At 44.3% G+C, this 24,655-nt stretch overlaps 1 protein-coding gene across 1 annotated transcript in view; it reads left to right on the top strand.

Moving 5' to 3' along the window:
- Positions 1-24,655, top strand: part of MAP3K5 (mitogen-activated protein kinase kinase kinase 5) — a 165,180-nt gene that overhangs the window by 51,355 nt on the left and 89,170 nt on the right. The window contains exons 2-3 of the mRNA XM_032770078.2: positions 7,254-7,393; positions 18,504-18,527. Of these exons, the coding sequence (XP_032625969.1) occupies positions 7,254-7,393; positions 18,504-18,527 (164 nt within the window). The remainder of the gene's footprint in view (positions 1-7,253; positions 7,394-18,503; positions 18,528-24,655) is intronic.

The raw sequence follows: 24,655 nt of genomic DNA, 5'->3' as shown, positions 1-24,655 counted from the left end.
TGGAAAGATCCCTATTGACTATGTGAGGCTGTTCCCTTCCTATTCTTACCAGACAAGATGGTAATTACAGATGCCTCCTTCTTAAGCTATGGGCCTACATGGACAGCCATATGGCACAGAGCACTTGGATGCCTTGAGAGACCAGGATGTGCGTGAATCTTCTGGAACTTTGGGCAGTCCAAGAGGCTTGCAGAGCCTTTCGGTCATTCATCCAATTTCACCATGTCCTCATAATGTCAAACTACATGACAACTATCTTTTACATCAACAAACAGGGAGGGGTGAGATCCACCCCCTGTGGGTAGAAGCAGAAACCCTATGGAATTGGTATATTAGGAATCTAATTACCCTGTCCGTAGCTTACCTTCCAGGAACTCATGCTGTGTTGGCAGACACCCTCAACAGACGTTTTCCTATCAATCATGAGTGGGAATTGCACAATTCAGTAGTGAACAGTATTTTTCCTCAGTGAGGAACCATCGTCTGGGATCTGTTTGCCTCCCAAACAAACAGGAAATGCAATATATACTGTTCCAGAAGATCCCAAGGAGGGAAGGAAGGTCATCTTAGCTATGCCTTTCCTACTTTGGATCTTACAGGAAATTCAAGAGGGCAGGGCAAAAGTCATCCTTATCATCCCCAATTGGCTCAGATAATTTTGGTTCCCAGGTCTACTACCAATATCATCTCATTTGCCAATCAGCATTCAGTCTTTTCTCGATCTCTTGACCCAGGAGAATGGCAGGATCAAACATCTCAAGCCTAAAGCACTTCATCTCAGGATTTGGTTTTTGGAAGGGTGTCAAGCCTAGAATGTTCCTGCTTTGAAGCCTTACAAACCATTCTTAATATCGGAAAAGATTCTACCAGGAAATGTGACTTTGCCAAGTTTAAGTGTTTCTTCATCTGGGCACAGCAGAAACATGTATTTCCAGAGTCAACAGATATCTCCCTAATTTTTGAGTATTTTCTCTCTGTCAAAACAATTGGTGTCTCCCTCAGTTCTGTATGAGTCCACCTGGAAGTAATCTCTGTGTGTGTCCTCTGCAATCAGATGGTTATTCAGTTTTCACTCCCCTGCTGACTTGCAGATTCTTGAAAGGCCTAATCAGAACCTTTTTGCCAGTAAGGAAACCAACTTCTCACGGGGACTTGAACCTTGTATTTTTGGCACTCACTAAGCCCCCTTCAAACCACTAGCTATATGTTCTGTGTCTCACCTGTTAATGAAAGTTGAATTCCTTTTAGCCATCACCTCAGCCAGAAGGGTAAGTGAATTTGGAGCCCTAGTGGCAGATATGCCATACACCATAGTCCATAAGGACAAAGTTTTGTTATGACTATATCCAAAATTCACCCCTAAAGTAGTTTCAGAATTTCACATAAACCAGGCTTCTCTGTGTTTTTTTTTTCCTGAAACCTCATGCATCTGAAGAGGAGAAGAGACTTCATTCTCTTGTCCAATCAGAAAATCACCTAGACTGTTGCTTGCCACTGCAGAACGAGTCTGAGGTTGAGCTGTATCCTCCTAGAAGATCTTTAAAGGGATCTCAGGCTGTATCCTATACGGCTACCAGTTGTCACAACTTCCTTCTCTTCATGGGGTAAGGGAGCACTCTACAGTGGCACAAGTGGCCTCAGTGGCATTTCTTCAAGAAGTTGACATTTTGCAGGGCAGCTACATAGAGTTTGAGCCACGTGTTTTCAAGACATTATGCTCTGGTCGGAAACTCCTTTTCTGATGCATCCTTTGAGTCTTCAAACAGCTTTGGCATCTGTATCCTCGTTCTCTTCTCCTACTTGAGTACTGCATGTTAGTCACCCACAGTAGAATGCACATAGGGACCAGCACTCAAAGAAGAGGAGAAAGTTGCTTACCTTTACAGTAACTAGAGGTTCTTTGAGTTGTGTGGTCCCTATCTGTATTTCACTAGCTGCCCTCCTTCCCCTCTGCTTCAGATCATACCTGGATTTGTAGTAGAGAAGGAACTGAAGAGATGGTCAGTCTCCTCCACCCTTTACACCCTCTTTTAGAAGCACAATAAGATCAAGGGCACATATACAGACCAGCAGACACTGCTTGCAAGAATTCTTTGATTCCAGGCTCATGGAGCGCAAGTGTACCTGCAATGGAATACAGATAGAGATTGCACATCTTGAAGAACCTCGAGTTACTGTTAGGTAAATAACTTTCTTTTCTGAAGGTACAATTATTCAGTTGATAGTATTTATAGTGTAGGCATTTTTTGCCCAGTAACACTGATAGTCTTGTACCCCCCACTTCATCTCTTTTGACTGGTGCCTGTTTTTACTCTGCTAACTAGCAAAAAATAATATTTAGCTTTTGCATGCCACTTTTACCTGTTGATCTGAAAATGCTTTACAAAAGAAGGTAGTATCATTTCCGGTTTTTAAAGAAGGTTATTAATGACCTGTAACCAGATCAATTTTTTTTTATCCAGAGAATGAAATTCAGCCTTTTGAACAAAGCCCCAGTGGTCTGGCTTTGTGTGAGGGATAGCATTTGCCCTTTTCTCCCACAGCCAGTTGGCAGACTGTGGGGTTGCAATGCACATCCTCCACTGCATTTTCTCCACCCCCACATTACCCATGCCTGTCCCCAAACTCAGTCTGTCCACTAGCCTATTTGGGGCCAGAGCAGATTCTTTCCCTTTGCAGTACACAGGATGTACAGAAACCTCCTGAGTAGTTTGCCAGCCATGGCACCAACAAGAGCACAGGAGTGAATATTCCCCTCTATTCGGCCCTGGTGAGGCCACATCTGGAGTTTTGTGTCCAGTTCGGGGGCCCCCAGTATGGAAAGGATGTGTACAAATTGGAAAGAGTCCAGCGGAGGGTAACAAAAATGATTAGGGGGCTGGGGCAAATGACGCATGAGGAGAGGCTGAGGGAACTTGGATTGTTTAGTCTGCAGAAGAGAAGCGTGAGGAGAGGATTTGATAGCAGCCTTCAACTACTTGAAGAGGGGTTGCAAAGAGGATGGAGCTCAGCTGTTCTCTGTGGTGGCAGAGGAGCAATGGTCTCAAGTTGCAGTGGGGGAAGTCTAGGTTGGATATTAGGAAAATCTATTTCACTAGGAGGGTGGTGAAGCACTGGAATGAGTTACCTAGGGAGGCAGTGGAATTTTTAAGGCCCGGCTTGACAAAGCCCTGGCTGGGATGATTTACCTGGGGTTGGTCCTGCTTTGAGCAGGGGATTGGGCTGGATGACCTCTGAGGTCTCTTCCAACCCTCATCTTCTGTGTTTCTTCTATGAACCTGTAGGACTTAGATGTTGAGAAGACTTTGTCTTCTGTTCATACCACAGATGAATTTCACCCGTATATTATGGTTTCTCTCCCCTTAAAGGGGAAGTGTGAATATTTTGATATATGAACTGAAAGGCCGTTTTACTTCACTGCAAATCTGTAAATATTACAGTAACCCTTGCTGAAATGCTGCTTTATAACTTGTAAAACAATACTTTCCAGTCAACGGAAGACAGATAAACAGTCTCCTACTGCAAGAGTACATTAAAGGGATTAATTTCTTCTTTTGATGGCAGTGATAGAATACCATGGTTACAGAACCATGTCAAATGGGGTTCTAGCATTTTATATACTCATGACCAGTATAATCCATAGGCTAGATCAAATCCTGCTCCCACTAAATTTTTGTCATAGGTTCGATAGAATCAGATTTAGCCCTTCCAAGTATTAGTCTCGCTTTTTAAAATCCCTGCTCACGCACTACAGAAATGAGAAGGTCTTTATAATGAATTTAGAAATTGATCACTAGATTCACCCCCAATCCCTTCCTGGTTTGAGGAATTTGCTCTGTTGATGTCTGTGGAAGAAGATAGACAAGACAGGGTAGGTCCCTGCTATTAGACGATTGTTCCTTATCCTGTTGGAGGCAGATCTGCTCCCAGCGATCCACCTATTTGTGAGCTCTTGGCAAGATTATTGCAGTTTATATCTAGGAACGAAGCCTGAAAAATTCACTACAAAATACAGCAGTCTGTCTGCTTAGCAACACAAACTGCTGTGAATGCATCCCCTTGTTCTGCACTCCATGTGTTGACTCCTTCTTGAATTCAAAGTAAAGTTCAAGGTTTCTATCCTGATATCCAAAAGTTCAAACTACTAGACTAGCTTCATCTACTAGAGAAATCTCCATTCGCTTCTTAACCAAGACCTCCTGTGACAGCTACACTGCAGGAGCCTGTAAAATGGGAGACAGAACTTCCAGGAAGCTGGATTTAGAATATGGACATACAGTACTCCTGCAGGAGATGGAATTGACCATAGGCCTCACGTTATTCCTAACTAAATCCATAGGTCATTTCTTTGGCCTAGCTTTGTCCCAATAATTTCTCCATACACACAACACACACATTCTCTCTCATACACACAGACATAATCCAAGCCTATAAATTTATAACCTAATCAAGCTATTTCTCCTACAGGCTAGTCAGGAAGAAAGCGAGTGAGATGGTTGTTTCTATTTTTAAATACTTGGGACTCACTTTTATACTGTGATGATGAGAGCTATATAAGTCCACAGATATAGATAAGAGAGGATGCTGCCATAAATTTTATGAAATTTACACTCCCACCCACACCTATAGCTGCACCTCCTTCTAATGGTCCAGCTTTCTCTATGTTTATGTATTACCCTAATTTGAGAGTGTCAGGAAGAAGACACTGGGCAGAAGTGCACTTGGCCATGTGACACCAAGAGTGAGGTGGCAGCGTGGGGGCCGTGCAAGGAAAAAGCTTTAGATCCCCTGCAGCAAAACATTGGCAAAGGTCGGGGCTTTTCTCTGCTCCTTGCTCGAAGGGCTGCAGGAAATGAATTCTCTCCTGAGGGAGATTTATTGATGCTAGAAGTTAATATTGATACTCTCAGATGGCAGGAATAACATGCTCATAAAATGCTATCTATTTCGCTCATAAATTGCTGCTGTGCAAAATGATATGCAAGATGAGTTTAATCTCTAATGGGCTGAGTTATTATACACTGTGTTTTCCCATGATAGTGAGAACATGAGATTTCAGCAGTGCTCGTAACAGATGATCTCAAATATCTTCCATATTTTTTGTCTGGTTTCAACCTGTGTGCTTTGAAATTATTTTTGTTTCTTGTTATTTTGTATTATTTCTGTTACTCTTTTTTTCCCATAAGAGTTTCAAAACCATCTTGTAAAATTCAAGAGTTAAACATAATGGAAAGTTGCTCAAATTCCCCTCTTAGCACCATGACAAGAAAAGTATACCATAGCTTAAAATTGCTCAAGATAAACTCACGTTGTCACAGTTCCGAGCAACTCCACCTGCATTTCCTCTCCGTGGTCCATCGAGAACACCCACTTTTAGACTTCTGACTCCCAGTCATCACCTCTCTTGTGTGGAGATGCACGTCTCACCCTCCTTACCAGGTTTTTTTTCCATGGTGCACAGTTCCACTGCAAGCCAGATAGCCTAGACTGGTCAGCAGCTGTGCTTTGCTCACTCTCCAGAGGTTATAAACAGTGTAATTGCCTGCAATTATAAGGTACATACAGCTCTTTGTAAGCAACCTCTTGTATTCTTTAGGTGAAAGGATCACAAAGAAAACACATTAAAAACAATAAAAGAAACTACATGCCTGCTGAAAAGCTTACCAGAGTTCACCCCCAACTCCAGCAGGAGCTCTGATAGGAATTAATCCTTCAAACCCATCCATGTGTTTTTCTGTGATGACAAGTTCACAGCCTCAGCTCAGAATTAGCACACAGACTGCTCAGATCAGCCTTTTTCTTTATAAGCCTTTGATTTCCTCCACCCTTCAGGAACAGCTAATCATCAGATAGTGGTTCTCTCCTCAGGGCATAGCTTCAAATGGTTGGTTTTTTTGAATAACCAGTGTTATTGTATTCCCCTTCGCCATGATATTTCCCAGGAATTCCATTTGACGTTTTGTTCCAAAAGGTCATGCTTGTCTGACACATTGTTCAATGTAGTCCTTTGATCATCCTGGCCCACAATAATACATAACCTTTGCATTGAATACAATAGATTCCAAAGATCCTTAACTTAGTGCAATAAAGTTTTTCAAGGGTATTGCAAGAAATTGCCATACAGTTGCAGACATGAGTAACAATAGTTTAAAAAAATACTGTAAAAGGAGAACTTGCTGCTGGTTTTGTTTTTTTTTGTTTTTTTAAGACGCATAATCACACAGAGATAAAGTACAGTGGCATTGTCATAATACTTCTTCAGCTCTTGTTAGACTTTCCCCTCTCTCTCCTACTCCCTTCTTCCCGCCCCCCTCCCCCGCTTCCCATTTAATGTTATAGTACATATTTGTGTGTGCAAGAGAGGGGGAGAATGACAAGTAATATTTGGGTGTTACATTTCTGTTCCTCTTTTTGCTGTAATAGACTATAATTCAAAGAAAATGTAAATGGATAGAGAATTGCTTTCAGTCCCATTCACTCAAAGAAAACAAAACATTTGAAGCTTCTAAAAGAGAACCTCTCCCAGGTAATCATGGAGGTTGAAAGGAAAGCAGATTCTTTTTAACAACCAATGGTTTACATAACCCATTTGACTCTTTCTTTTTACTTTAAAATCCGTATATTTTGGCTGACTGGAGGAGGAAGTGAGGTGGGTGCAAGAGACAGATGGTGTGTGCGTGAGAAGCAGAGCTGAGTCAGTTCTCTTAATGTAGTATATTTTTTGACTCCACAAGGGTATTGCAGGAGAAGAGAGCTACTTGATTTAAAAAACATCCTCATAAATATGAGCTGCAATATACAACAATAGTTTAGTTATCTATCATAGACTTGTAGAAAGAGACCTTCTGAAAACGTCAACATGTATTACTAGCTTGTGAAACCTTAAATTAGAGTGAATAAATGAAGATTCGGCACAGCACTTCTGAAAGGTTGCCAACCCCTGATGTACAGGATAGGCAAATGTGCTTATGCAAGGCTCAAAATGAGCTTTTCTGTTATCTCCTGTTCAGTGACATTCTATCCTTTTCTAGTTAGTGAAATGAAGTTCTGCTCTCTTTACAAAAAAATGCTGTAAAGAGAAACCACTTCCTGCTGGTTATGTACTGAAAATTCAGCTGTGATAACTAAAAAGGGGGAAACCCTCATGTTCTTTATTTCCTTCTTTAAAATGCAGACTCTGTCAAACAACAACTGGTGGAGGAGAAGAGCTTAGGTACTATGACTTACCGTTATTCTGTTATTGCTTTTTGCAGATATTGCAGTGGTGGAGATGAGTGATGCTTTCCGTCAGCCTTCCTTGTTCTACCACCTGGGAGTCAGAGAGAGCTTCAGTATGGCCAACAACATTATCCTCTACTGTGATACAAATGCAGACTCTCTGCAGTCGTTGAAGGTAACTGAAGAAAATGTTTCATACTTGCCTATCTCGAAACATAGACTCAGATTACTAATGATAATGCAGACCATTCAAGGATTCTGAAAAGAGCTACACGAATGATTAGACGTTTGGAAGACTTGTTTGGAAAACAGTGACACGCTGAAGAAGCTCAGTCTGTTTAGTTTATCCAAGAAAAGATTAGGAGGTGACTTGATCATGGTCTGCAAGTACCTACACGGGGAAGAGATTTCTAATAGTCAGTTACTCTTTAATCTAGTAGAAAAATGCATAACAATATCCAAAGATTGGAAGCTAAAGCTAGACGAATTCAGACTAAAAATAAAGAGCAGATTTTTAACAGTAAGAGTAATTAACCAATGGAGCCATTTTCTCTAGTAGTGTGGTAGATTCTCCATCACTTGGAGTCATTAAATCAGCATGGGATGTCCTTTTTAAAAGAGATGCTCTAGATCAGCGGTTTGATGCAGGGATTACTGGGTGAGGTTCTATGGCCTGTATTTTGCAGGAAGTCACACTGGGTGATCACAGTGGTCCCTTCTGGTCTTAAAGTCTATGAACCTATGAAGCACTCCCTGATTTCCATATTATATCTTACCAAATGCAGAGTGCAACCATGTGCACTTGCCTTGTAGATTAAGGAAAACAGCCAATTAAAAAAGTAAAACAGCCTTGAGAGTGCAGTGAGTGTGTCCAGTCTGTACTAGGAAGTCTGGAAACAACATGACAGCTGCCACCACACAAGTTCTTATAAATGTAAAGATGCAATGTACAGAAAACAAAGGCATTACTACCATTACTTCACATGATACATCACCGATAAGCCTGATGCGGAGCCGTTTGGGCGGAGAGTGAATCTCTAAAAATTGCCCAAAGGTTAATTTAAAAATGGAACTTTAGATTAGTACATGTCTTTGCAGGCTTGCAGAAGCCTCGGACCCAAATCAGAGATCATAAGAAAGGGGGTGTAAATTAAACCTTGGTAAGCAGGCCTGTGGAAGTCTAAGATGGGGCAATTTGCATGCTGCTGAGGCAGTGAAAAAGTAAATCACAACAGTAAAGATTTACCTCTGGACTTGGACCCTGTGACCAAAGGAAGGTTCCTTCCAATGGCCCTTGTTAAGAAAGGCAACTTCCAGGCCATGCACAGTCATTGGAGACCTCTTAGTGCGTGTCATATTAACTGGAATTGAGACTTGTAGTGGAAAACCATCATGTGACAAAGTGACAGAGTGAAGTCTGATTGGATATAATGTCTGAAGCTTGTAGCACTGGACATTATTACTTGCTATTTGTTACTCTTTCATGTCAAGGACTAATAGTTTTCGCTATGTGTTGGGACACCCACTGCTCCCATCCTCTTTGCTTTGCACAAACAGACCGTCTCTCGTGTAGACGTGCGTTATTTACAGTATTTTGCTCCAGTACCTTTTACCTACTAGTGCAGTCACAGTATTTACCATGTCCTCTAGTTTTACTACCCCTTCTGCAATCTGGGGAGAAAAGATGTCTCCTCCCAGAGAACTTCCCTTTTGTCAGGCCCTGTTAGCCTTTCTCGCTCTTCTGCTTCTCCCCACTTGCACTTCCTTCCTGTGCGCTTTTCTCCAGTCTCCTTGTTAATGGGCTCATTAGCTTCCCAGCCCCAATCTGATATGTAATCAGGAACTCCTCTCCTTTACCAATCAGGTCCCTGAGCAGGACCTGAGTAAACAGTGACCAGAGGTGTTGGTTCAGTTGTTGATTCTCAGCATTCTGTCACACCCTCTAAGACAAAAATTCAAATAGAGGATGTCAGAGGAAAATGTTCCATATAATGCAGGAATTTTTTCCCTACTTTTTGTTAAAAAAACTCGAACAAATAAAAATCCACAGCAGCAACACAAACAACCAGCAGTGTTTTTCTTTTGCAACTTTGCAAGACATACAAGTAATAAATAAAAGCTTGAGGGAAATCCAGTTAAATCAAAAACAAACTTAACACTTTATTTGTAGTGCTGTTGGCCAGTACTGGAGATTGAACCCAGGAACTTCTACAGCTGAAGTCATGAGTCTGAATGGTTTCAGCTAAAAAACAAGCGTTTGAGCTGAGAGCCATAACAGACTCCTATTCTATGTAAATGGGACACACTGGGTGACACTGTTGTTAGTGGACAGTTTTGCTAGTGGATAGTTCTTAACAGTCCATGACAGAGCTGACTTATAGGTGTACATCCTGTTCACATTTCTACACCATGTGCACATTTCTGATGGCTCCCCTATGCTCCAGCTTAGTATCCTGACGCATGAGCAAGAGAAGAGGGGTGTGGTATGGTTGGAGAGTGATACTGACTGTGGAGGAGCCGCCTTCTGCTCAGTCCTGATTGCGGGGGAAAACAGTTGATCCTGTCCAGTTGTAGAAATTACACTCCTGGGGGAATTCTGCATCACTGCCCATGGGTAGAATTTACGTTCCCCGCAGATTTCTTTGCTTTCCTGCAGAAAAATGACTTTATATGGGGAAGCAAAGGGAAGCTATAAGAGCAGTCATGTGACCTTCCCTAGCAATATGTTTTCGTGCCCAGGGCAGCCCTCAGAGAGGTAAATCACTGTGGGGCAGGGGGCAGGATTGGGGAAGACCCAATTGGTGGCTCCTCCCCTGCGCTGGGCTCGGCTGCTAGTCCCGGCTGAGCTGGGGAGGATGGGATTTCCTCTTCCCCTGCATAGCATACAAGGCCATGTCAGACCCACGCCAAGCTGTTAGAAGCTCTGCAAAGCCCCCTCCCCCTGCCACACTTCCTGCTCCCATTGCTCCTCAGCTGCAGGAGGAGAGAGCACTGTACAGGGAGCTGCTCCCCCATCTGCCCAACCTCTGTGCATCCAGACCCCTTCGTACCCAGACCCTCCCACTAAGCCTCACCCCTCCCCACCAACTAGAACCCTCCTGGACGAGCCCCACTCCCCCGTACATGGACAACCTCAACCAGCCACCTGCACCGGGATCCCCACCCTACTAAGCCAAAACCAGCTGCACCTGGATCCCTGCCCCACTCCCCCAACATCTGGACCTCCCCACTGACCCCCCTGGACCCCTGTGCCGAGCTCTAGCCCCCTCACACCCAGGCTACCCCACTAAGCCCCAATCACCTTCACCTGAACCCCCTGCAAAGTCCCATTTCCGTTGCACCCAGAACCCCCCAAAAAGCCCCTTTGCTTCCAGATCCCCCTGCACCCAGATCCCCCACTGAGCTGCCCGCACCCAGATTGCACCACACAGAACCCTCTGAACTCACACCTGGATCCCCCCACACTAAGCCCCTTCACACTTGAATCCTGCCTTGCTAAGCCTGACTGCCCAAACCTGGTGCACCTGGAACAGAGTGGCGTGTTTCTGGGGCAGACCCGGCCCCTGCACTGTGTCAGGGTTGGGTGCAGCCTCACCACTGAGTCCATGTCCCACGGTGGGAGCTGCACGGTGATCTGCCACCTCTGTGCAGCCAGTGGCCTGTGCTTCACAATGCCATGCTGGAGCCTCCACTTTTATTTGACAAATAAAATTTGCCGAATTTTGCAGAATTTTAAAATATTGTGCATAGAATTTTGAAATTTTTGGAGCAGAATTTTGAATTTTTTGGTGCAGAATGGCCATAGAAGTAAAATTACTGAGGAGAAGCATGTGAGCCAGCTGTGGGAAGCAGCATGGGGAGTGGTGCTGCCTTCTGCTCGGGTATATTCTTTTGATTACCATGCAGGCTCAGTTCTCCTTGCTTCTGGCTGGAGTAGGATTTGGTTCTATTTTTGTCAAGTTATTTGTAGTTTGGCCTTAATTCATGAGTTAAGTTTCATATGACTCAGCCTCTTCTCCCTTCCCCCACTACCTCAGCCCATTGGACTGTTTAGCAGTCAAAGGATTTCATCAGTTTGTACACCGCTGTCTGCTCCTGCCACTCTCATCCAATGTCTCTCTCTTTGATGGTGCTAAAAAGAAGAGGAAAGAAGATCTGGATAACAATTATTTTAGTTTCAGCTTGTGCTTGAAAGGTTGGATGGAATAAAACGGTGATTCTCAGACTTTTGTATTGGTGACCCCTTTCACATAGAAAGCCTCTGAGTGCGGCCCCCCTTATATATTTAACACCATTTTAAATGCTAGAGGCAAAGTGGGGCTTGAGGTGGAGGCTGACAGCTCACGACCCCCCCCGTAATAACCTCATGACCCCCTGAGGGGTCCCCACCCCCTGTTTGAGAACCTCTGGAATAAAGGAAGGGTAGGGAATGCAATTGGAGAGGTCAGAGGGTTTTGCTTGTCGTTTTTTCCCTAAGGAAACAGATTTCTGGAAGCTCTTACATGCACTCTTTTTCCCATCAAACAGATTTCTGGAAGCTCTTACATGCACTCTGCATGACATGCACACAAAAAAAACCCCCATACAATTTGTTTCAATTTTACTAAGATTCTTTGTACAAGACTGGTAACTTTTTCTTCTCTTTAGAATCCATATCAGTTGACCCAATCATGGTTACAGAGCAGGTTTGTTTTGTAGTAATTTCTGTACTCCTGTTAATAAGTTCATAAGCACCACCCATTCAAAATACTACAGTCTGCTTCCAAAATTTGCATAGTGTTATACTGCAGCCATTTCATATGTATACCAAAGAAATGGATTTTTTTTTTTACAATAATAAAGTATGGAAAGGTTAAAAAACAGTAACAAAAAGGATTTTTGCATGAATGCGATTTATGTGTGCAGGGACAAGGAGAACAAAGTTTTAGCTGAAAATATGCTCCTCCAGTTAACATAAAAGGGAATGAACTCTCTGCCGCCCCACCCTCCAAAACATGTTTTCAGCTCTTTGGATTGTCACTGCGGTACTTGTGAATATATGGATAGCACCTTATTGCTCTTGAGTTTCAGTAGGTCTCATTTCACATATTATACATTATGAAACCATGGGCAGTGCTAGTTATTCCTCTAGAGATAGAATCATACCACGATGTGCATTGACTCCTTTCACGGCGAAAGTAGTGATGCTAAGCTATTCCTCCCTTCAACACACTGTGTTTCTTTTGAACTACGAATACTGCTTGAACATCCATGCCATTGAAACTTCTGCAGAAATGATCTTACATTAGAATTTTGTTAATATATATTTATGCTGGCTCCTTAGCCACCATTGATTTCTGCATATGTATAGAGGATATAGTTGGAATAATACTGCCTCTATTGAATCTTCACTGCCACCAGAGTTCTGGAACTACACCAATGTCTCATATCCAACCGGCGCAGAACTCTCCTCTAAACTTGGACGAGGCTACTCAGCCCTCTCACACAGGTCATGTCTAACTGCCTCACAGTTTGGACAACAAGGGTGTGAATAGCAGTGCACACCCAAGTGCTCTGCTGTAACTTCCCTTTCTGACCACTGCAGGCATGAACTAAACGGTTCCTAGCTCTCGTTAAAGAGGACTGTGTTAACACAAACTAGGAACCTGGAAGTGTGTACCCACAGTGCCCTTATGTGGGGAGTTACAGCGCAGCATTTTGGTGCACACTGCTGTTCACATCACCATTGTTTGAACTGTGGGACAGTGTTGATGTGCTCTTGGATTTGTGAACAAAACTAGCATTTTGTGTTAATCCACTGGACAACACAGCCCTCTTTAAGCTAATTTCTAGCCTGCTTTATTATGAAACATAAGAGCTACCTTATTGTTATACTTTCTGTTTAAGCATAGTGTTCTTCTGATTGTCAAAATCACTGTTAAAACTACCCAGAAAATGACTTTGTCACTGAGAAGTCAGTGTTTATAACCTGTCACTTACTAACAATTTTTGTGGCTACCAGAAAGTTTCATAAATACTCATTTTAATTATGAGTTTTATTTAAATTAAAATATAATTCTCAGTTTATACATAGTGAGAAATATTTGTCTACTATGCAAATTTTAGAGTATACTGCTGAGGAAGGCTCTGTTTAGGAGCAGCCTCTTTCATGTAAGTTTCTGTGGTTTACCCATCTTTCTGTCTTTCTTTCTCTTTTCAACACAAAAGTGTATTTGTCTGTGCCCTCAGAGTAAAAATCTAATGACAAAATAGCTATTTGAATTTAATTTTATGACTTCTTTTACAGTGGCCTCATTGTCCACTGTACTGCATAAGTAATCAGTAAGGATGGGAATTTCAAAAGCACTGAAGGGAGTCAGATGCCGAGCTATTGACTCTCCATGGTAACAGGACACATTTGAAAACTCCACCCTTCATAGTTTTAAGGGCCCGATCCCGCAATCCTCCATGTGCAGGATTCTTATTGAAATCAGCGGGAGCTCAGCATGCATAAGGCTTATAGCACTAGGCCATAGGTGTCCAAATTCCCCCCTCAATGGGCCTGATCCAGAGCCCATTGTAATCAATGGAAAGATTCCCCTTGACTTCAGTGGGTTTTGAATCAGGCCCAATAGTGGTAATAGGAGTTAGCAAGAGTACAACAAATCTCTTAGCTATTTTAGACCAGGTTCTGTTATGGTTCCTCTCTCAGAATCTTTGCATTGACTTCAGTAGGCTCTGGGTTAGGCCCTTACACAGTTACAAAACCTCCTGCTAATCGATAACCTCAGTGGCAGGAGTCTTTAGGTGTATGTTTGGTGCATTTCAAGCCTATAGGTATAAATGAAGGTGCCACCATCAATGACCCATTGCCCTCCCCCCAGGTCCACAACTGCCCCAAACCCAGCTTCACTACTGGGTAACCTATTGAAGTTCTATAACAATACTTAATGATTAATGATTTACTCTAGCTTTATTTGTACTGCTAGGGCTTCTCTGCATAGTGCATTGGTCCACACCAGTGGGGTGTGAATTCCAGTGTGCACTAGTGTGTTGCACACTAACTGGCCCATGTGATCCCTGCTGGCATGCACTAACTCTCCCTAGTGCGTGTTGTTCTACCGCCGTTTCAAATAGTACTATGTTAACACGCACTGGTGAGCTTTCAGTGAATGGCAGTAGGGTCCACATGGGTCAGTTAGCCTGTGACACACTAGTGCACACTAGAATTCACATCCCTCTGGTGTGGACTAATGCATTCTATAGACAAGCCCTTATGTTTCTTAAGTTGGCTAGATAGGACTTGTTACTGATTTTCATTTATTTATTTTTAAAAACAAAAAGCCGGGCTTCCTGTGGTGCGCAGGAGAAATCCTGTTCACAGTGGAAAGCCCCACTCCCTAGCTACTTTGGTTCGTGGTTTGGAAAACAGCTATGGAAGTGTGTATGTGGCTCAGGAGGGATTCCTATGCACGAAGATGCACCCCGCTTGCATTTTCACCAGTCAGCTGTTAGAAGAGGGGTGATGTATGAGCACATGGTTTTGTATAATTATGGTTTTCTTGCTCTTTTTCCCCATGTAACCCTTCTGCCCCTCTGAGTTGGCAGGAACAAGGGCCAGGTTCAGTGTCCAGGGGTTCCGTTTCAATACACCATGCTTAACCGGCTCGAGCCCCCACCCAGTGACCTGGGACACTTACATACCAGACCCTCCTGGGCGCCTCTAGGAGGCAATACTTCCCCTCTCGCAAGCACGGAGTCTGAGGTGTAGCGAAATCTTTTTAATAAAAGGAAGGAATCAATGCGGCATCCCATTGGAGAAACACCACAAACAGATTATAACACAAACCATAACCACCCCCAAGTACATTTGGCAATGTCCTTTTCCCCTTTAGGGTCTTAAGTCAATCACTCCAAAGTCCAACAACCCAAAAGTCTCTGGGCAATGCCGCCCCAGAATTCAAGAGTCTATCTGTAGGGGTCCCTCCCCCCAGCCTGGGTGAAGGGGCACCCTTACGTGGTCCAGGACCAAACTGCCTCTCTCCGTGGGTTCTCTTCCGCCTTCTCACGAACTGCTCGCCTTACCAGCCGCCCACTTTGCTCCTCCGGCCATCCTCACAAACTGTCCGCTCCACCAGCTGCCTCGTAGCTGCTTCCAGTTGTCCCTGCAACTGCTCAGCTTGTGGGCTGCTTCACACATCCCACAGCTACTCCGCTCTGCCAGCCACTCTGCTCACCGAGCCGTGTCCCGTGGTCCACTCCAGCCATCCCACAAACTGCTCCACTCACCAGTCTCTGTGCCACAGTATAGCTTCAGGCTCCACCACTAGTTGAGCCAGCACTCAGGGCTCCGCTCAGCTCTTTTGTGATTTCAGCACATAGTAGGGAGCCCCATGCTAGTGCCCAGTAGCCCAAAGTGAGTTCAGCTCAGCAACCTGTAACTAGAGTCTTAAGGGAATAAAAAATCAACTCTGACATTCCCCAGTGGAGAGAGGAGGGGTAGACTGGTGCTTCTAGCTCCACAAGGCAACTGCACCACCAAGCACAAAATACCTGTCCCCCAACCTCTCTCAATTCATTGGTTTTGGAACCCATGTCCCTTGTCTAGCAAGTGTCATTTAATTTATATTGAGACATTTCTGTCACAAAGCAGTCCCGTAGTTCCTCATTCACACAATCAGATGGCAACACCTTATCTATCCCGCCCCAACAATGAAGAAATTGGGGATCCCAGAAATGTCAAAATAACCATTCCCAGGCTCCTTTCTGGGCATGCCTATGCAAATATTTGAGACCTCACATTCCAGACATTCTTTCCACACTTCCCATTAATTCACCACCAGATGTCAGGGCACAGCTCATCCTGACTCTGCTTACACCCATATATTTAAATTTGGGATTTTTTTAATTTAAATTTCAGGTATGGGAGAAGGAATTCAGTACCATTTTAAAAATAATTACCCAGAAGTTGGGAAAGCAGCCTGCAACTTGCAGTTCAAACAAGCATCAACAAAAAACAGTAACTAAAATCCCGCTGTAGGGCAAGTGGGGATAAACTGACAAGCTGGCAGCTGTAAAGTAGTGGAATATATGTGCAGGTACAGTCCATCCCTGACTTCAGACCTCACTGGAAGTAACTACCTGAGACGAATCCTTATATCACTAAACATGGCTGTTGTAGAGTTGTTTTATATGTGCAGCCTGAGAAATAAAGATCATTGGTTTGACACTCCCTCCATTTTTAGTGTGGAGATGAATAAGCTCAGTCCTACCCAGTGAAGCATGTGTGGACTGCTACACTGAATAGCCATTTGCTAATTCTGCTTCCTTTGGAATCGATAACAAAATTCCTATAGAAGCAGGATCAGGCTTCAAATGTGGTTTTGCAAACAGACTATCAATAGGGGGTGCAGGAAGAAGCCTTGAATATGTAACCCATAGTGTAGTGGTGCCATGGTGCTCGCCGGGCATTTATGTGCGCCCGCGTAGTGCCCAGCAGGGGAGAGAAGCCACAGCCCCGCGCCTGCTGGGGACAGAGAAATCAGGCTGCAGGCGCGGTGTTCTCTGTTCCCAGCAGGCGCGGGGCCCGCCAAGTGCCCAGCAGGGGAAACAAGCTGCGGCCCCGCGCCTGCAGGGGACAGAGAAATCAGGCTGCAGGCACGGTGTTCTCTGTTCCCAGCGGGCGCGGGGCCCGCCAAGTGCCCAGCACGGGAGACAAGCTGCAGCCCCGTGCCTGCCGGGGACAGAGAACTCTGGGGCTGGAGGCTGTGGGCGCCAGTGTTCTCTGACATTGTAGCTTCTCTCGGCTTCTCTCTGGATTCATATATTATGTAATATTAAATATGATGATTTTTGTATTATTTAATGTACAAATACAAATACAAAATAAGCCTTGAAAAATTATTGGCACTCGCCACACGCTTCTGAAAACATGAATGTGCTACCGGCCACAAAAAGGTGGGGGACCACTGCCATAGTGGGTTACCATATCAAAACCATGTCTACTCCAGGATCAATATTTTAAAAATACTATAAAACGTCAAATTTACCCTGGGAATTTTTCACACACCCCTTGCCTGAGACATATTAGTACAAATTCAGTTTCAAACCACTCAAGCAGTAAGTAGTCGGACTGGCTCTCAGTTATTCACGCTTCTAGTGCAGTTTGGGAATATTGTAAAAATATTTAAACTACTGTTTACGCTAGTTTTACGGTCTCTTTCACAGACAGTGTAGAAATGATGACTGTTGAGTATAAATGTCTCTCAAACTAGCATGGCATTCATCCTTAGGGCAGGGACAAGGATGACTACTGTGCACTTTGATGAAGAAAATGTAAGCTAAATCCACAGTTCCAGTGATCTGTTAATATCTAAATCATGGTGGGCAGACTTTTTGGCCCGAGGGCCACATCGGGGTTGCACAACTGTATGGAGGGCTGGATGGGGAAGGCTGTGCCTCCCCAAACAGCCTGGCTCCCGCCTCCTGACTGCCCCCCTCAGAACTTCCAAACCATCCAACGCCCCCTGCTCCTTGTCCCCTGACCGCCCCAACCCCTATCCACACCCCCGCCCCCTGACAGGCCCCTCGGAACTCCCACCCCCTATCCAACCGCCCTCTGCTCCTCGTCCCTTAACCACCCCCTCCCAGGACCCCCCGCCCCTAACTGCCCCCTGGGATCCCAGCCCCTTATCCAACTCCCCCTGCTCCCTGTCCCTTGACTGCCCTCCCGACCCCTATCCACATCCCTGCGCCCTGACAGGCCCCCCAGGATTCCCACTTCCAACCCTCCCTGTTGCCCATCCCTTGACACCCCCCCCAGAACCCCACCCCATCCAACCGCCCCCTCCTCTCTGACTGCCCCCTAGGGCCCCCTGCTTCCTTACCCAACCCCCCTGCTCTCTGCTCCCTTACCACCCTTACCAGCAGCAGGAGCTTGCAGCCGCTCTCGGTGGGAGCGGCAGGCCAGAGTGTGGCATGCATGGCGGCATGGCTGCGGGGGAAAGGCGGGGAAGCGGGAGAGGGGCCGGGGACTAGGCTCCCTAGCTGGGAGCTCAGGGGCTGGGCAGGATGGTCCCACGGGCTGGATGTGGCCTGCGGACCTTAATTTGCCCGCGTCTGATCTAAATACTTAATGTCTCTGCAGAGCTGATGCTTATTATTTACAGCAATTTGACAAAATGAAAATATAAAACCTACCCTCCAGGTCTTCTGTAAGTGTTTATTGGTGCCCAACAGTATTAAACACATAAATCTTCTAAAGGTTATTCAAGTTCTGTTTTTAATATTCATTTTTATTTTTACAGGAAATTATTTGCCAGAAGAATACTGTAAGTAGGAGGTTTTTTTTTTTTAATTTTAATTACATTTGGATTTCTGTCCCACTTAATATTATTTATACTATTCCGTTTCCTGCCTGGATCATTAATATTCTCCTCCTGTGTTTCACATTATAGTTATTTCACATCTTTGTTGAACTACAATTCCGAATGTTTGCACTCCCAGCAGCAAACTGTATACATCATTTCATAAACCTGTTGCTAGGTAGCATGCTCACCCCTTACCTTTTCTCTACCCTTCAATACTGTTTTCCTCTCACAGTCTCTCCCATTTTTCTTTCACACACACCCCTTTTCTTTGCCACCATGTTTTTGTTCTCTCTTCTCTGTCTCTTCCCCCCAATTTCTTCTTCCTTTCTTCTAGTTTTCTTCCCCAGAAGTGGTTTAAACACATGCAGTGTTGTCCTCCTGCTTGTAAAAACTGTATGCAGTATGTACACGGTACCGCAAGGATTGTGTGTGTGTGTGTGTCTCTCTCTCTCTTTGTCATACATACATGCATACTCAAACTCACCCAACTCCCATCCACTTCCTCTGCATATTCCTGTGCATAGTCTGGGACTTCCACTCCCTCTTTTCACAGGAAAGCTGTGATACAATTACAGAGCATCTTGCACTGACTGTTGGCTCTTGCTGTCTCCCTGACTGTCTGGCTCTGCTGCTGCAGAGTAAAAGATTGTCCTCTGCTGCTGTGCATACATCAGCACAGACCTAACAGGCATGAGCGGACCAGGTCTGATCAAACTCATGTTACTCAGTACAAAGCTCTGAGCAAACTTACTCGCCAGGTGGCCTTGGCAGATGAATAATACATGTGGTAAGTGGGCAACAAGATAAAATGATCATATGCTAATTTTACAAATACTAAATTCATTATATGTTTAAATTTAATTAACAGCTTGATTTGCTGCTGAATGTTTCCAGTGCGTCCTTGCATTTCATTGTCATCACTGGAATGTAAATGGATGATAAGTAACAGCGGAGAACTGTCAGTGAAAGGGGTGAATCAGACAGGAAATTTTGCCTAATGAACTGTGTTTTTCTTCTAGGTATTTGGGGGCAGTATCAGTTCCCTGAATGGGGAAGGGAAATCTGGTGAGATTGTTCTAGAAACAAGATGAGGAGGCTGCAGAAGGTTTCCTTAAAAAATGAGGGCCTGTGATATGGATTTCTTTTGACATCCATTGAAATGACTAGGAATTGAGAGTGCTGGGGAGACACTGTTCATCTGATATTTCTGGCTCTGTGGTTGCCAGCCACTGAAGCTCTATACACTTCTGCTGCTCAGTATCCATTCATTTTCTGGAATTGCCCTGTAAATCTTCCTTTCCTTATGTCAAAGACATACTGCCCTGGGAGCCTGAGAGGATAGCCAGGTCTTAGGCCATTAATTTTTATAACAGTGTTGACACACAAATATTGTCCAAAACTCTCTTCATTTACACCTATTCCGTCCTGTTTACTTGAGTGGACTTTCCTAATTAAGGCGTATAGTGTTTAATTTTAGGAATTTGCCTCAGATGATAGATAAATTCAAGTAGCTGCAATCTTCCCTCATATTTTCCTGACTACTGCAAACACTGAGATAACTTTTCAGGTAGGTAAATAAATGTATCTAAGGCCACGTCTATACGACGCGCCGTATCGGCGCGTTACAATCGATTGCTCGGGGATCGATATATCGCGTCTCATCTAGAGGCGATATATCGATCCCTGAGCGCGCTTACATCGATTCCGGAACTCCACCAAAACCAACGGAGTTCCGGAATCGACATGGCGAGCCGCGCACATCGATCCCGCGCGGTGAAGATGGGTGAGTAGATCGATTTTAGATAATCGATTTCAGCTACGCTATTCTCGTAGCTGAAATTGCGTATCTAAAATCGATTTTCGCGCGTCGTGTAGACCTGGCCTAAGACAATTGGGATGGTTTCTAAGAGGATTCAGAGAAATCAGTGCAGAATTTGGCTCTAAAACTGAACTTAAAGTAGCAATAGACTTTCTGATCATTTTCTCTTAAGAAATTGAAAGGAATGACAGGAAAAAATTCTTTCTTTTAACTTCTTGTAAAAGTGCTTGTGCAGGCATTCTGAGAATTGATGACATCACTGCGACAAAAAGATCCTCTCACATCTTCCAGAGGTAAAAATGGACTAAATGATCACTTAGGCCTTTAAAAATAAGGATAGGCTTGAGAGCAATGCCATTTCTGCTGTGAATTAGCTTGCAAGCATGTTTTTAAAGGCAAACATTTTGGTAAAGGGCTGATTGTTCTTGATATGAAAAGGCAAATGGAGGAAACCCTGCTATCAGGAAATGAGCAGGCAGTATCACATAGAGTTGACTACTGTGAAAACGTTGCCTGTTAATATGTTTATACAACAGTTGCAGAGACTCAGTAAGAGGGTTGGAAACTTGACATTACTATTCTGATTAAAAGATGATCTATTTTGCATCTAAATTGGAAGGGAGAATGGTGGACTTGTTATCTGGCTTTAAAAAAACCCAGTTTCTATAAATTCTATATAAAATGTGTTCTTGGAGGATTATTGATGTTACCTGGGTGTGCTTAGAAACCTCTTTTTTTGTGAGGAAGCAAACCCTAGTGCTTAAAACAGGGGAGAATGTCAGTAGATCTAGGTTCTCTTCACAACCTCTCCAGTGATTTACTACGTGACCTCAACAAGTCACTTGGAGAGGGATTTCCAATGAGCAGTTAGGTGCCCAGCTTCTGTTTATTGTCAGTGGGAGTTAAACACTGTGTCTTTGAAAATCTTCCCCTTAATTTGTTTGTGCCTCAGTTTCCCTGGCTATAAAGTGAGTATAATTGTTGCCTGATAGGTTCTGTGAGGTCTGTTTAAGTCAATGTTTGTACAGTGCTTTAAGATTGGACTAAAAATAAATTGGAGAAAGATAAATCAGTGAACATAAGAGCAACCATACTGGGTCAGACCAATGGTCCATCTAGCCCAGTATCCTGTCTTCCTACAGTGGCCAATGCCAGATGCGTCAGAGGTAATGAATGGAACAGGGCAATGATCTTGTAAGTTGTAGTTATATAAAGGATCTTCTATCAGGCATTGAACTGAAACATAAGAATAGTTATCTGAAAAAATGTTTCCATTCCGTGAAACGCTAGTGCGTGGTGTTTATGTAACATACATATATTTCCAGGAATGGAACAACAGGATCTCTTGTCACCAAGAGGTTAAATGAGTTGCAAAATAGGTGTGTATATGTGTGTGTCATAAGTAATTGGTATTTGTTGCTTTTGAACCTTGTCTTCCTACAAAAATTCATTGCCAGCTGTTTTGGTTTTTGTTGCAACAGGCAGAGCCGGCGCTTCCATTTAGGCGACCTAGGTGATCGCCTAGGGCACCAGGATTTGGGAGGGCGGCAGACTGCTCCAGTGGACCTCCCGTAGGCGTTCCTGCGGACAGTCCGCTGGTCCTGCGGCTCTGGTGGAGCATCCGCACGCACGCCTGTGGCAGGTCCACCGGAGCCGTGGGACCAGTGAGCCGGCCCTGCGCCTAGGGTGCCAAAAACCCTGGTGCCACTCCGGGCAGCAGGATATTCTCCTTCAGAGTAATAGCCAATATTATACCGGTAGGCTAAACTACAGCAAAGTTTTTGTGGGGAGAGTAGGGGAAGATAACAGTAAATGTTCATTTCCTGTTACAATATGATTTTATAGTAATCCAGTGGATAGAGTTTGAAAACAACAAAAGTATTTATTCTGTATATTGCAATAACCTTAGAAACAAAGGTGGCTTGATAGGAGAGAGCTATTTTGATGTTTATGACTTTAAGCATAGTTTTTGAGGACAAAAAGGCAGCCAGTGGAGCCATTTTAAAAATTCTTTTTAAAAGGAATGCTATTTTTTAAAAAATGTTGGCATGAAGGCTGTGTTGTGTGGATGCACTTTGCTTATGCTAGCTGGTCAATTTCTATTTAATTCAGTCCTCTGTGGTTTACGTCTTATTTATTGGGACAAATAGCTGCAGTTCAGGTTAACGGCAATATGAGTCAAAATAATTGTGAGACTGATCACCTCTAAGATCAGTGCAGGATGGAGAGGAGAGCAACCTCTGACACAAAAGGAGGGTTAACCACCTCTGCAGCAGTGTTATTCCCTTCCACTGGACCCTATAAAAGGCAGGTTCAGGGTATCCATATGGGAGAGGGTTAGTGAATAGGGACACCGGGGTGGGCCAGGAGGGATATACATTTTTCCCCACTGGCCCCTGGGAGCTATGAGTGGAAATGTTATATAGTTTGTGACTGTAATATTTTTCCACAGCTCCTCTCCATGACAGCAGAGCCTCCGTTTAAGGCATATCCTGAGGGATTGCTTAGGCAGCCCTGGCGGTGCTCCTTCAATGGAGCCCTGGTGTGAGGGATCTGGCACAGGGCATGCCAGAGACCCATTGTTGCTGAGGAGGTGTGGGGCCTCCGGGTGATGAACCTGACCATAGAATGGGTTTGGGGGCTGCCCCCATGGTGTCTTCCACACAGTGGAAGGGAGAACTTTTGTAATCCCCACCTATCCCCTGAAACCAGGGGCGATGGTGCACCATTTAAAGTAGTTGAGCCTGCCCTACTCTCATCCACAGCAGCTCCAGTCCTGTGGAGCTGACCTGGCTGCCTGCTCTGGCCTGTTGGCTCTCAGTACAGCATGCAGGCAGGGCTCTCCCCCTGCAATATCCTTCCCTGCCCCCTTCCTGACACTGATGCCACTGTATTGCCTTCTCTGAGCTGGTCTGGGCTGTGGCAGGCTAAAAAGTGGTTGGAACAAGGCTTGGGCAGCTTCCACCAGCTCTGCATCCTATGTCTGACAGAATGATCTGGGAGGGAAGCCTATGAGAGTTAGCACATAAAGTCATCCTCCATTACAGTTCCCTGCTACAGGTTTTCCTGTGGGATGGGTGGTTTGATGCTGAGATATCTAAGTAAAGGAATGTTAAGTGGTATTGCAGATACCGCACAGTGCTAACTTGTGGATAATTTATTGCATTTTTAATAGCAACCACGGTATTGTTATTATTATCTCATTTATAATAGACATACTACTATAGTGCCATAGGCCATGATCAATATATTGAGGCCCCATTGTGCTAGGTGAGGCAAGCAGGTGGTCAGTGGTAGCAAGTTTGGTGGTATATAAAATACTATAAGCTCAGTGCTCACTTAATGAGCTACTGTGCAATATCTTTTCTCCTCATTGTTCAATTAATTATTTACTGCACACCGCTCTAATTCTGCTCTTACAACAGAGTCATTAATTTCCTCACAGGCGTTTCTGTGGTGCTTATCACTTCAGTATGTGAGTGATTCAGAAACCTGTGAGATGTGGGGATGCTGTTATCCCTTGTTACAGATGGGGAGCTGAGCCACCAAGATTAAGGTCAAAAGTATCTGCTGATTTTGGGTGCCCAATCTAAGACACATAGGACCTGATTCTTCAGAGTGCTTAGCACTTGACATGTTCAAAGCACAGCTCCTGTTGATTTCAGTGGGAGATGTGAGTGGTCAGCTCTCTGCACATCAAACCCCAGGGTCTCAGACTGAGGCACACACAATTAATTAGTGACCATCTGTGGAAAGTTTGGTTTAAGTGACTTGCTTAGCATCACATTGGAACTCTATGGCAGAGGCAGGGGTAGAATCCAGTTCCCCGCCTGGGTGGAATTCAGCTGCCTTACTTATAAGACTGCCTTTTCTCTTCCTGCAATCCTCATCTCATTCACTAAACACCTTTAGTCTTCTGCAACAAATGAAGCAGGAGTCCTAAAGACAACAGTCTCCTTCATTACATAACCCTGATTTGTTCCCAGAGCAGGTGCACACTGTGCAGGTAACTGAACTTGGAGGGAGCATGTTCAGTTGCTCTGTGGGGATGATGCATGCAGTCTGCTCAGTGCTAGAAGCTGTGAGAGGCTCAACCCTTCTCAGTGAGAATGGAATCTTCTAAGAAGTCTCTCCTGAGCATGAGTGAATTGCGATTTTTCAAAGGCTTATAATCTGGCCAATTTTGGGTGTTTTTTTCCCTGCGGGAACAGCAACAGACATACCCCCAATGAAAGAGCCCCCCACTTCCTACCAAATTGCAAGCCCCTAC

This window comes from Chelonoidis abingdonii, chromosome 3 (genome assembly GCF_003597395.2).
Source record: "Chelonoidis abingdonii isolate Lonesome George chromosome 3, CheloAbing_2.0, whole genome shotgun sequence".
Lineage (NCBI taxonomy): Eukaryota > Metazoa > Chordata > Testudines > Testudinidae > Chelonoidis > Chelonoidis abingdonii.
The sequence above is the reverse complement of the archived record's forward strand: the minus strand, read 5'-3'. Positions and strand labels throughout refer to the sequence as shown.